Below are 12,304 nucleotides of genomic sequence, written 5' to 3' on the forward strand. Positions count from 1 at the left end.
AAAGCACAGAACTTTATTTTGAAATCTAGTGTAGATTCCAAAATTTCTTATAAGATACCAAATATGTCAGTCTGAATGTCGGGAAAATACAGCGGTGAAAAGTAACTAAGTACATTTACTCAAGTACTGTACCTAAGTACAATTTTGAGGTACTTGTGAGTATTTCTATTTTATGCTACTTTATACTTTTACTACACTGCATTTAGTTACTAGTTACTTTTCAGATCAAAACATATGATCATTTTATAAAATTATGCATTATTATAGATTAGTTATAATCATCCCGACCTTCGCCAACTACAACATTACATATTAATACATCAATAATATTAATGATACAATCAAATAAAAAAATAAAACACTGACAGGGGCCATTCTGCATAATGAGTAGACTACTTTTATTTTTTAATCTGTAAGTACATTTTGTTGCTAATACTTCTATATTTCCAAGTTAAGATTTGAATGCAGGACTTTTAATTGTAACAGAGTATTTTTATTGTGTGCTACTTTAACTTAAGTAAATTATATTAATAATACGAATATAATATAATATTAATTATACTATATAATAATACTTATAATATTATATAATAATATATAATAATACTTCTTCCACCACTGACAAAATGATGCCCAAGACATCTAGAATACTTACATTTCAGAATCAGATCAGAAATACTTTATTGATCCCCGAGGAGAAACTCGAGGGGAAACTCACTGCCACGAAAGAGTTTCCCCTCTGGGATCAATAAAGTATTTCTGATTTGATCACATTACAGACATAAAAAAACATGGAGTAGTGGGTTTGAATATTTTACTTAGTTTAAACATCATGTAGCATCAATAAAGCTCTGGAACAAGCTGATACAGAATGCATAATGTACGGTACTGACAGAGTGAAATACAATGCTTTTTCTAACCTTAAATGTAATGGGACAAGGGGAAATAAGAGGTGACGGGGTTCAGTCGACTAATAACGATGTTCCCCTCCCATAATTCTCTTTCTCCGCAGTTTCTCCTCTGAGGGCCACCTTGAGTTACCTGTGGAGCAATGAGCGACCTGCATTGATGATTAACTCCATCTGATTTCCCGCGGTGTCACAATTACTTCTCAAATCACCAGGAAGTGTTCCTAACCACACCATGGCAGTAGTGATTGCATTAGATTTGGCTCCTGCACACCAGGAGCCTATTGATAGGCCGCCTCATTGGAGCTCTTATCAGTGGAGAGCTTGATTAGAGGCGATGCCCGAAAGGGGAGGGGCCACTCTTTCTTTCCTGTCGGGGTATGGTGATAGATAAGTATGAGACCCCCTGCAAGAATGCGATCACATTGGAAAAAACAAGCCATTGTGTTGCCTTCCCCCGGTAGAATCAGAGACGCTCCAAAATGCAGCAGCTGATCCTGCCCGTTCTCCTGGCATCCTTCTGGACCACCTGCACAGGAGCAGGAGGTGAGTCTGCTTTCATTCATGGCTGGAAAATGTGTAAAACAACTGGTGCTTGTATTTACTTTCCAGCTCCTAAATATACGGAAATGGAAATGGGATAATTGACTGAATAATGAGATATTTATCCTCTAATATTACAAGGAAAGGAAATGCTTGTGTTTTCTGCAGGATTTCATCCTGTCTTTTAAAATATATTTCTGATCAAAATCTGTGAGGTAATTTTACATCTAAGCATGCAATTGATTATTAATATCTGAATGAATGTAGGCTATTTCATTTTTAGTAACACTAAACAATAAATGTGAAGTGAATGAATACATCAGAACAGAAAGCTTCTCAATAAGACCAGCAGGGTGAGGTTGCTTTTTACCAGTTTTTTTCCAACCGTGCCAGTCACTTCATTCAATTAGAAAGTTGATATAGTCTATTGCGGAATGCCAAGAATCTAAAAAGATAGAAATCCAAAAATAGAGAATGATGTTCTGCAGAGAAAAAAAAACGGTGTCACCAAAGAGCCCCAGCGCCCCAGAGGCTCCCCCGCACCAAAACCGCCTGCATGACGCTCTCTCCGCACACCTGCCCTGTCCATCGTGGCACCGGTCATTCCTCCATGTGCCCAACATGCTCATCTACTACTTGCATTTTCACCATTGAGCTCCCTGTTCAAGAGCGTGATATGATACAGAAAGCCTGTGTCAGCTGAGCCACAGACAAAAGCAAGCAGATCGGACCGCGCTGAGATTCCCTCAGTGCCTCTGTGGTTCGCACACCCCTCTTTCTCTCCCTCGCTCTCTCTTTCTCTCTCGTGCACCTGCTCAGATCCACACTGAACCAATGACAGACGTTTGCGTCCTTGTTGCCGCAGAGAGACGCGTCGAGCTGCGCACCACCAATGTCTCCACATCCAGAGCGGCTGATTCTGAGGCGTTCATATCACAGGAAAAGCCCCGAGGTTTGGCTTCAGGACAGTAAATTATCATGACTGACTGGTGACTGAAATGAATAGGCTTTTTGGTCAGTGCGATCAGTTATTAATCATTTGTTAACAAACGCTCCCCTGACGTGTTTTCCTTATGAATTCCAAATACATCTCTTCTATCTGTCTTTAAAATGTGAGTAAATTAGGCTTTGTATAATTCATTTGGGGATACTCAGAAGTCCGCTCGTGCGGCGCGCTCGTTCATTAAGTGTCGAGGAGGAGCGCCGTGCGCTTGGTCACAAGCACCCTGAGTGGAGCAGCTCCGAAATAAGCAGCGGGCTGTCTGAATAACTGTCGGTATGTTTCATGCCAAGGACCCGCAGCTAGATGCACAGAGCCCCGGTGGATACAGGTTCTGCCCAAGGCGTCTGGATGAGAGAAAGATGTGCTGTGTGTTCGTGGTGAAAAAAGGAAACCTGATAAGGACAGTCAAATTCTGTCTTTTCTAAACTGTAGTGAATGTATTAGCCAACAAATAATGATTTTGTTGGGGACCCTGAATGCCTCTCCACGCACCCTCTCGAAGTTGGAGATCCGTTTTGGCACATGAGGGGGTACCAGGATTGGCCTAGCATGGCATAGTCTCAATCTGTCCTTTTCTTTTGAACCGTGTTTTTGTGTGAACCGCAGCATCTACAGCGCACAGTTTATGTCTGGCTCTACATGGCGCACGCAACACAATGGCATGAAAAGATCCGTCTCCGCGTCAGCGTGTATTCACATTACGTTTTCACTCTGGTCGACGTGCAGGCAGACGTGGCCTATTTGTTTTCCTTTCGCGACCTTTTGTTTTCTTCTTGACCGTTTCGTCACTTTGCTCTCTTGGCAGAGCTCTCAGCTCCATTGAAACCCATTCATATTGTTCGTTTGCTCTGCGCCGCACAAAAGATCAAAGCCAAGCGCCGATTGGTCAAGAATTGTGCGGACAGAAATCTGATTGGCTGAAATCAAAACCAGTGACTATGATCCATGAAAACAAATGTTTCTACTTACAGACAGTGATGGAGAAAGTATTCAGATTCGTTACTTAAGTAAAACTAGCAATACCACGCTGTAAAAAATAAAGGAGTATTTTTACTCTACTTGTATAATATCAAATTATTTTTACTCCTTCGGTAAAAGTGGTATTTTAAAAAGTAAGTATTATTAGCCAAATGTACTGTAAGTATCAAGAGTAAAAGTACTCATTGCAGAGTAATTGCTCCTGGTAGTGTTATACTATTATATATTAGCAGATTGTTAATTCTGTTTATACTGTTGATGGAGGTGGAACTAACTTTAACTACTTTGTAATACTGTAAGTTAGCTGAATCTACAACAGTACATCATATTCTATAACTTCATCATATGTTTTGTATGAAAAATCTTCAATAAGTAATTAGCATCTGAAAAGTAGTGAAGTTGAAGTACAAATGGTACAAGTACCTCAAAATTGTACTTAAGTACAGTACTTGAGTAAATGTACTTAGTTACTTTCCATCACTGCTTACAAACAAAACATGACATAACATTATTTGGCTGAATTTTAACTTTTTATGGGAGCCATTTTTTTAGGCAGCCACTGTCATTTTCTATGAAAATTTAAAAAGCATCTTCTATCAAGGCCACGGCTGATGACAAGCTTTATTATCACAGTGATCAGATCAGAAAAACCTCCTTTTAAGAGGCAGAAACCTCGAGCAGGTTGGGTTGAGGGAGAGAGGGAGCATACAGTAGCACAATGCAAATTCCACACAGAGATTTAAAATAATGGTAAAAGTAATAGTAGTGGTATGATGATGATGAAGATAATAATAATAATAATAATAATAATTGGAGTAGTGGTTGAACAGGAACACAAGGGCAGCAGGTGGCCCACAATCACAGATCCAGACTCTGCAGCTCCGGAGGTAGAAATACCTGCTGAAAGTGACAGAAGGAGAGAGGAGAGAAACGAGAAAGCACGAAACTCGAGTTACATCTGTATCTGTAGGTCCATGACCAGCTACCACCCATGCTGTCAGACCATGTAGCAGGTAAAAGTGAGTCAACAGTAGAAATTAATCATAATTTTTTACTACCCTCAGTACCCAGTAGTCACAGAGTAATTAGACATTTCTGAGTTGTAAGATTTTTTCTTCTGCAGTGTTCACACTCCACTCAAGAATAAAACTATTAAAAAATAAATCAAATAATGAGCATCTCTTTATTTACTGGGACCAGTATAGTGAATGATGGCAAGTGTAAATACAATCTGAACCCCCACCCCCAAATGTTTGCCTCCCTGCTTCATTTATTTTCAGTACCTATTATCATGCAGGAGCAGGAGGAAAAGGCTTACCAACATGGCAAACAAACCAAGCACTAACTTCCTTCACAAACACCGGGAGAAGTCCTCATACCAGTGTAACAGCAGAGTGGGAGACCCTCCCCGTAGTTTTTTCAATGGCATGTGTGTTTTTCATAAATATTTGATTTGAGAGATAGCTACAGATATTTGTCTCCGAGCATGGGGTGGAAACATGCTAACCAGTTGTGAAATATTAATAAACCCTCAGACAAACATGTGAGAATGGGACCTCACTGATGCAAAAGATTGGCTCTGTGTTTATTCTGAGAGTACGGAAAGATAAAGCACAAACACCAGCTTTTTTTGTGAATAGGAAGACAATTCCTGTGTATCAGGGGGTTTTGTATGGCCGGGAATAACAGCTGACTTAAACCAATAGGAGAACAATTCCCTGTTTGCAGTAAGAAAAAAAAACTATTAATAAAAGGACATTTTTGTAAATACACATAAAATCTAGCTGGACAGTTGTTAGTGTATATGTTAAGAAGAAACATCCCATTCTGCTCTCACAATAGGCTGAGGCTTGTTGGTGTCACCCAGAGGTTAATAATGCAGCCAGGGAGCTGTCTGATACTGTCATTGGCATCAAGTGTGTGTGTTCATGTTCTTTACATTGTTTGCTGTTGGCATCAAATTTCAAGATAGAGGTTTGCGAGTTTCTTGTCTTGACTTAAATTCATTTTCTGTGTTTCAGATTGGTGCTATCAGTCCCAGTTCACCTGTGATCATCAATGCAATGGTAAGCTTAATTAAATACAAAAAGTGTAAAAAAGTTACAAAGTGCTTCTCAAAAACATAAAACTAACATATGTAAAGTGCAATAAAATACAAACAATTAAAATGAAAATAAAGAGCAATTCAACAAATGAAATTAAAAAGAACAAATGCATTAAAAAACAGAAAACAATTTGAGCAAATGCTATTCTAAAATAATGTGTTTTTAGGACAGATATAAATGACGATAAAGAGCTCGCTAGCCTGATTGCAGGTCATTCCAGAGTTGAGGGGCCCTGATTGCAAAGGCCCGGGCAAGGTAACATGTAGATGGAGATTAGTAAAGGGCCGAGAACTGATCTCTGTGGTACTCCACGCATGAATTGGGTGATGGAGGACACACAAGATGTCCTGTCAGAGAGACAGGACTAAAAAATAATCTAAAACTTTACCCAACATGCCTACCCATTGCTTAAGATGTCAATTTAAATCAATTGGTCATCTATATCAAAAGCAGCAGTAAGATCTAAAAGCAATAGAACACTGTTAGCTGCTAAAAGAAGATCATTACGAACCCTGAGAAGTGATGTCTCAGTGCTATGACCCGCTCTGAAACCAAACTAAAATTTATCCAAAAAAACCATTGAACAGAAAGCGATCAGTCCAACTTGTTTAACTTAGGCGTTTTTCTTGCGTTAGCGCCAGACAAGTGGAACCACGCCAACAGCAACTGTGCAGGAAAATCCCAGTCACCAATCAACATTGTCACCAGAAAGACTTTGAAAGACGAGCGACTGACTGTTTTCCAGTTCGACAACTACCAGCAGCTCTTTAAAGGCACCATCAAGAACAATGGCCACTCGGGTGAGCATATTTTCCATTAAGCATCAAATAGCCATCAGTGCTTTGAAGCTGTTTGTTTGAACTCTTTGTGCTCTTTATGTGTGTGTCCACTCCAGTTCAGGTTGGAGTTCCTCACCTGAGCATCATCTCAGGTGGAGGCCTGCCGACCAGCTACAAGGCTGTGCAGTTCCACCTGCACTGGGGCAACAACGGAGGGCCCGGCTCCGAACACACCATCGATGGGGAGCAGTATCCCATGGAGGTACCTTAACCTTACTATACAAAACACACACAGCCTGTCTCTAACATGGTCAGCTGTTCCTGTGAGAGAGTGACAGTGGATGAAGACTAACTGATGTGTTGATCTGGATCGCATGAAGGCAGCTGGATAGATATCCATGTCATTCCCATTAAAGAAATTAAACAGGCATATATGATGTCAAAACTTAAAATCAGAAATCATGTTGTACCCCACTTGCTGTTCATTGAGTATATTTTTTATCTACTACAGGGAAGAAGTGTGGCACCTAAAAACCACAACCTCTAATCCAAATTAAAACATTTGAATCCTCCTTTAGTTAAATTATTGACTGAAGCTGTTAAAGGTTTGCTCACAAATAACAGCTTGAAACAGAGAAGTAAAACAGACCAGTAATTTGAATTATGATCATAAAAATGCTGATTTTCTCTATATATGAACATTTTCAAATATGCATGTGAATATACTGTAAATTTAAAGGGTAAGGCTGGCGATATTCAATTTTTTTTCCTACTGTCGACAAATCCCATTAAGACCAAGACTAACAGTGTGTTAGTCCTGTCAGCACTTCCCTCCTTCCCAACTCTGTCTGTAGCACTCAGCCTCAAGCCCATTCATTCCTACTGAAGGCATGAATCTTTAAAAACAGGTCGCAAAATATATAGTTAAATTTTTTTTTAAAGGTACAATCATTTCCTAAAACACTGTAGTTTTAGCAAACATTACTCAAACAGGAGTAAATAGTGCATTTGTTGGGAACTATTTTCTGGCATGGATTAGGCGTGCTAGTGAGTATTTACAGCAGCATGACATATATGGGTATAAACCAGACTGTCTGTGTTCATCATAATGAAGGAACATGTCACCCAGTGTGATGATGTGGCTCATTGTTTTTTGAAACGATTGAGCTCTATGGCACAGAGGAATGAGAATGTGAATCAGACTTTGGATACACAGACATGTTAGTAGAATCAATTCACTGTTGCTTTTGGTCTTTTCATGGAATTTGTTGACAAAAAAATATATAACATCACCAGACTTTTCCTTTAAATGGCCCAAAATACTCATTGGGCCTTTGAATTTCACTTTTTTATGGTTACAACAATTCATTTGATGATTAATTCGTGATTGTTATATTGGTTAGGAAAGCTTTTTTTATCAATCAAGTCCTTTAAGACACGTTTTTGATGGAGAGCTGATTAACTTGAGCCGATATTGTGGGTATCTGCTTCTACTGTTAGAGCATGAAATCTGCTATACAAACGTTGCAACAGCCGTAAACTGATAAAATCGTGACATTTTTGTTCGGTCCCATTTACAGTAAGATTCTACACACACTGTAAAAAATGACTGTGAACAAGTGGTAACATTAGTTATATTTTCTCTACAGCTGCACATTGTTCACATGAAGCACCATTACACTGATCTGACAACAGCACTGTCAGACCCAGAGGGAGTTGCAGTCCTTGGGTTTTTCTACGAGGTAACCATTTTGAATCCTGCTATCACAGAACAGACCTCAAGTTGAAATGAAACAGTGTTGAAATATGTATATTTCCATTTTCAGAGGTCCAATAGTGCAAACCGAAAATATGACCCCATCATCAGCGCTCTGCAAAGCATCAAAGCTACAAGTAAGTATTGAAGTTAAGTATTACCAACTAAAAATGTGACTGCACGGCAGTGTTGCTAATGTTTCATCTGTGGCTTTTCTGTTTTCAGATGGCAATACATCTCTGCTTCCCATCTCCCTGGCACAACTAATCCCATCTGAGCAGAATCTGACCACCTATTACCGCTATAAGGGCTCTCTGACCACCCCAGGGTGCACTGAGGCTGTGATTTGGACTTTGTTTGAGAAACCCATCCCTCTGAGCATGGATCAGGTTAGGATTTTAAAACTACCTCTTCTGTCTTTTGGTTACAAGGTACAGTTTCTGATTTTCCATTAAAACCACAGCCATTAAAAACGTTTTCCTGATCAGTGGTGGGAAAAGTATTTAGATCCTGTACTTAAGCAAAAGTACCGACACAACAATCTAATAAATACTTGAGTTGAATTTTGATTATTGAAGAAGAAAAAACTAAGTTCTGCTACACAAGTTTGTATTAATTTTTTGTACTGTTCTGTAACTTTTGTTAGTTTTTTTGTGAAATATCAGATTATTTATAACAGTAAATTAAATGAAACCATTGGAGGATTTAAAGGGGAAATGTCTCTTCGCTGGAGCTGCTAACAACTCAAAGACTGAAATGATCTGAAATGTGACAGGGGTCCCCAAATTGACACTGCTTTTTTGTAAGGTCACAAACCAGAAAGTAAACCACTGGTTTAATCTTTAACAATGCATTGTATTTTATAAGATATCATATGTTTTTTTTAACATAAATTCTTAATCTGTATTAAGTAATTTACAGATGTGAGATAAATGTAGTGGAGTAAAAAGTATAAAGTAGCACAAAATAGAAATAGCAAGGTATAAGTACTTCAGTACTGTACTCAAGTACAGTACATGAGTAAATGTACTTCGTTAGGTTCATCCCCTGTACAAGTTTAGACAAAAACACTGTGTTCACACACTCAGTCAATAACACCTTGATGATCTCTTTCCAAAAACTGGGGCCTAACATTTGTGTTTATCTTCTGTTCCTCCAGCTGCGGGTGTTCTCTGAGCTCAAGTTCCACGATGGAAAGCCGATGGTAGGGACCTTCAGGCCGGTCCAGCCCCTGAACGGTCGGAAGGTGTTCCGGTCGGGAGGCGCATTGGTCCTGGCCAACTCAGCCCTTCTCGTGGCCGCCATCGCCACTGCCTTGGGACTGTCCCGACTCAACTAGAGCGAGGCATCCCATGCTGCAGTGCGACATCCATGAACACAAGTTCTGTATCACTCCTCAGCTGAACCCTAGTTTATAACATCTTCATTGCATGGTTGCTAAGATGATCGACCACATCGTAGTGCAGGCATGACTCACCTGGTATTTCTCCCTTACAACACAAATGACGAAGGCGTTCGAGGACTATGCCTTACGAAAGGTGTTATAAGGGTTCGATCAGCATTCATGCATGCAAATTCAGCTGGTTTCAGCATCATGAATGTGGTTACCACGCACTTGAAGTGACAACTGAAGTTAAACTCAACACCAGATCCCTTAGCCATGCCCTTATTTTTCACAGCATCATCCTATAAACACCAACACACACACATCACATCCTCGTACACTAGACCTCATCCACCTTGTCCAATGTCAGGTAAATTTAGTCTCTGCTAATGTCAGTGCGAGTCGCCAATGTCAGCCCCATGACCTGGCACGTGATGTGTTGTTCTGAGCGGGGCATGTGAACAGCAAGGAGCTATTAACAGCAGAACTGAGTCACAAAAACCAAGCTCCATTTCAAAGCCAGCAGTCAAAGGAATCAGCAGTTTGTTTTTTCTTTCCAAGTCCATGATCACACGGCGCGGCCGTCAGGTGAACCCTGCAAAGCCACTCAGTCAGCAGTTGGTTCGAGAAAGGGGGGAGGGGTGTGAAGTCTTGCCTTTCTTGGCGGGAACAACTTCATGCTGTTCTGAGAGCAGAGCTGCGGTCTATCCCCTCCCAGAGTCAGAGGCTACTGACACCTGAGACAAAGATGAAGATGCAGAGATGCTAATGCTAATAGTGGGTCACAAAGCAAGTGACAGCTTGGTTTCAGAGGGAAGAGGGAGTGTCTGCCGCGTGAGGAGGCAGCAACACTTTTGAGAATCAACCAGGATTTAAAATGTCACTTCTCTCAATGCCATTATTTTCATGCATCTCAAACACTTGCATGAATCTGCATGTCTTGATGTTCCAGATGTTCATTATGAGCTACATGTGCATGGCTGCTGGAGTGAAGGTGCACACGAAAAACCGTGCTTGACAAATTCATACACATACCTCAGTCACTCCATTTCCCACTTTTGACCCGTAAAGTTCAGTGAGCTTATCTTGAGAACATGTGTGACTGTGTTCATGGTTTGTATTACAGGGTCTCGGATGCACTGAATGTTATCGACTGAATTACACCCCACTGAGTTCTCACTCATTTATTCAGGAGGACTCGTTATGTATTCTAGTGAGAGATCTGTGCAATTTTCCAGCAAGATTTAATGTGATGATTGAGCAAGGAATCTGTATATTTTCCATTGTTTCATAAGGCATCAAGTTATATTTCTATGCTGTGTCATTGTACACATGTATTTATGTACTGAATGTGTATATTGATATGAGACGCACAGTTATTGTTATTTATGTGTGCAAAGTTTATATAGTACTGAATGCAATCCCATTTATGAAGCATCAAGTTGTTCGTGACCAATCGAGTTTACTTATGATGTTCAAGTGTATGAGATTGTCAGGTCATAATGCTTGCAAAGTGTCATAAATAATATGGAGAATGTGTTCCAACAAAAGAATAAACTACTTACATGCCTTTTTAATGACAGTCTCTTCTGCTTGCACAGGCACAATTCAAGCTGTTTGAACCAGTGATCAAAACAGCATTCAGCAGCCTCAGTGTCAGTCCTGCCCCTGCATCTCTGCACTGTGAAAACTGATATTAGAATACACTCTGTTGGCTCTGTTGTCTCAGACAAGCTTCTCACTTTCCTGTCTGATTTCCCTTCAGTCTGTCAGGAGAGTCTGAGAGCGCTCATGGATCTTAATCCCTTAATCCTTTTCTAATTGACTTGTTCTTCGTGTTATAGAGGCTACACACTATCACGCTATCACTGTCACTATCAGGCTTAAACACCACTATCAAGGGTACAAGAGGAGTAACACAAACACACTCAAATCTATGAGACAATACACACCTTTCTTTTTCTTACCGGGCCCCCAAGACAGATTGCAGGTGCTTTTTCAAATTTCATCCCCTTTTAAGTTACTTTATGTCACCCTTCCCCCTCCTTTTACTTTTCCCTCCCGTCATTAAGGAATCAAAAGGCTTATTGTGATGGACAGGCTTAGGAAGACAGCAGCCTCTCACAGAGCCATGCATGGAGAAAGAGAGAGGGTACAGACAAAAGCTCGAATGAAAGCCTCCCGTTCATTCCCCTGCTCAGGCCTCTACTGCTTCTTCAGTTAAGCATCAGGAGGGACAGGGGATCAAAGGGTGGATGCTTAATATCTAGCAGGAGTACCTTGGTCTTCTAGTCAACAAGACAGCACCCATACAACCTCACTAACTCCTACATCTCCCCTCAAATGACCCATGTCCCTGGGGTCCCTGGGACAAAGGATGCCATTCTCCCTAGGAGAAACCAGAGGCATCCTCATATTGAATGTGACCCTCCCTGAAACACACAGAGCAGCCCATCAGATAGCCAGCTGCAGTTAAAGGTCAGTGGGCCGGTCTTTGTCCATGTGGTGTAGAGAAAAACAAACAGTGTCACCTTTACTGCCTCTCTATGTGATGTCCTTACTTCCTGCATCACAAGCTTGAAATAAATCCCACGCAGTCTGCTGATCAATGCTGCAATGTGTGCATCTCTACACCAAGCTGTCACTAAGAGATATTTGTGGCCCAATCAACTTTGCTCTAATCCAATTGATACACCTGCTAACCTAGTTATTGTGCTGTCAGTGAAATAACTCACAGAGGTGTCTGCCAACTGTGGCGGGCATGATGTAACGTTAGCCAGCAGTAAAAAATAACCCCTCTCTTGTTAGGTAATGTAGCAGCAGTTAGCCAGTGACAACGGCCCCTGCT

General features: G+C 40.6%; 1 protein-coding gene across 1 annotated transcript; it reads left to right on the forward strand.

Annotated features, from left to right (window-relative positions):
* The first annotated feature begins 781 nt into the window (after positions 1-781).
* On the forward strand, positions 782-11,033 carry ca4a (carbonic anhydrase IV a). Its single transcript, XM_044223421.1, has 8 exons — positions 782-1,454; positions 5,454-5,498; positions 6,173-6,337; positions 6,433-6,578; positions 7,966-8,058; positions 8,143-8,209; positions 8,298-8,461; positions 9,232-11,033. The coding sequence occupies exons 1-8, from the start codon at positions 1,391-1,393 to the stop codon at positions 9,409-9,411; spliced, it is 924 nt and encodes a 307-aa protein (XP_044079356.1). The 5' UTR covers positions 782-1,390; the 3' UTR covers positions 9,412-11,033.
* Positions 11,034-12,304: the final 1,271 nt, after the last annotated feature.

Source organism: Siniperca chuatsi, linkage group LG14, assembly GCF_020085105.1.
Source record: "Siniperca chuatsi isolate FFG_IHB_CAS linkage group LG14, ASM2008510v1, whole genome shotgun sequence".
In the NCBI taxonomy this organism is placed as follows: Eukaryota; Metazoa; Chordata; class Actinopteri; order Centrarchiformes; family Sinipercidae; genus Siniperca; species Siniperca chuatsi.

Coding starts and splice junctions, on each gene's coding strand:
- ca4a (XM_044223421.1), top strand. CDS start 1,391: ATGCAGCAGCTGATCCTGCCCGTTCTCCTGGCATCCTTCTGGACCACC. Junction 1,455..5,453: donor CACCTGCACAGGAGCAGGAG/GTGAGTCTGCTT, acceptor TCTGTGTTTCAG/ATTGGTGCTATCAGTCCCAG. Junction 6,579..7,965: donor GGGAGCAGTATCCCATGGAG/GTACCTTAACCT, acceptor TTTTCTCTACAG/CTGCACATTGTTCACATGAA.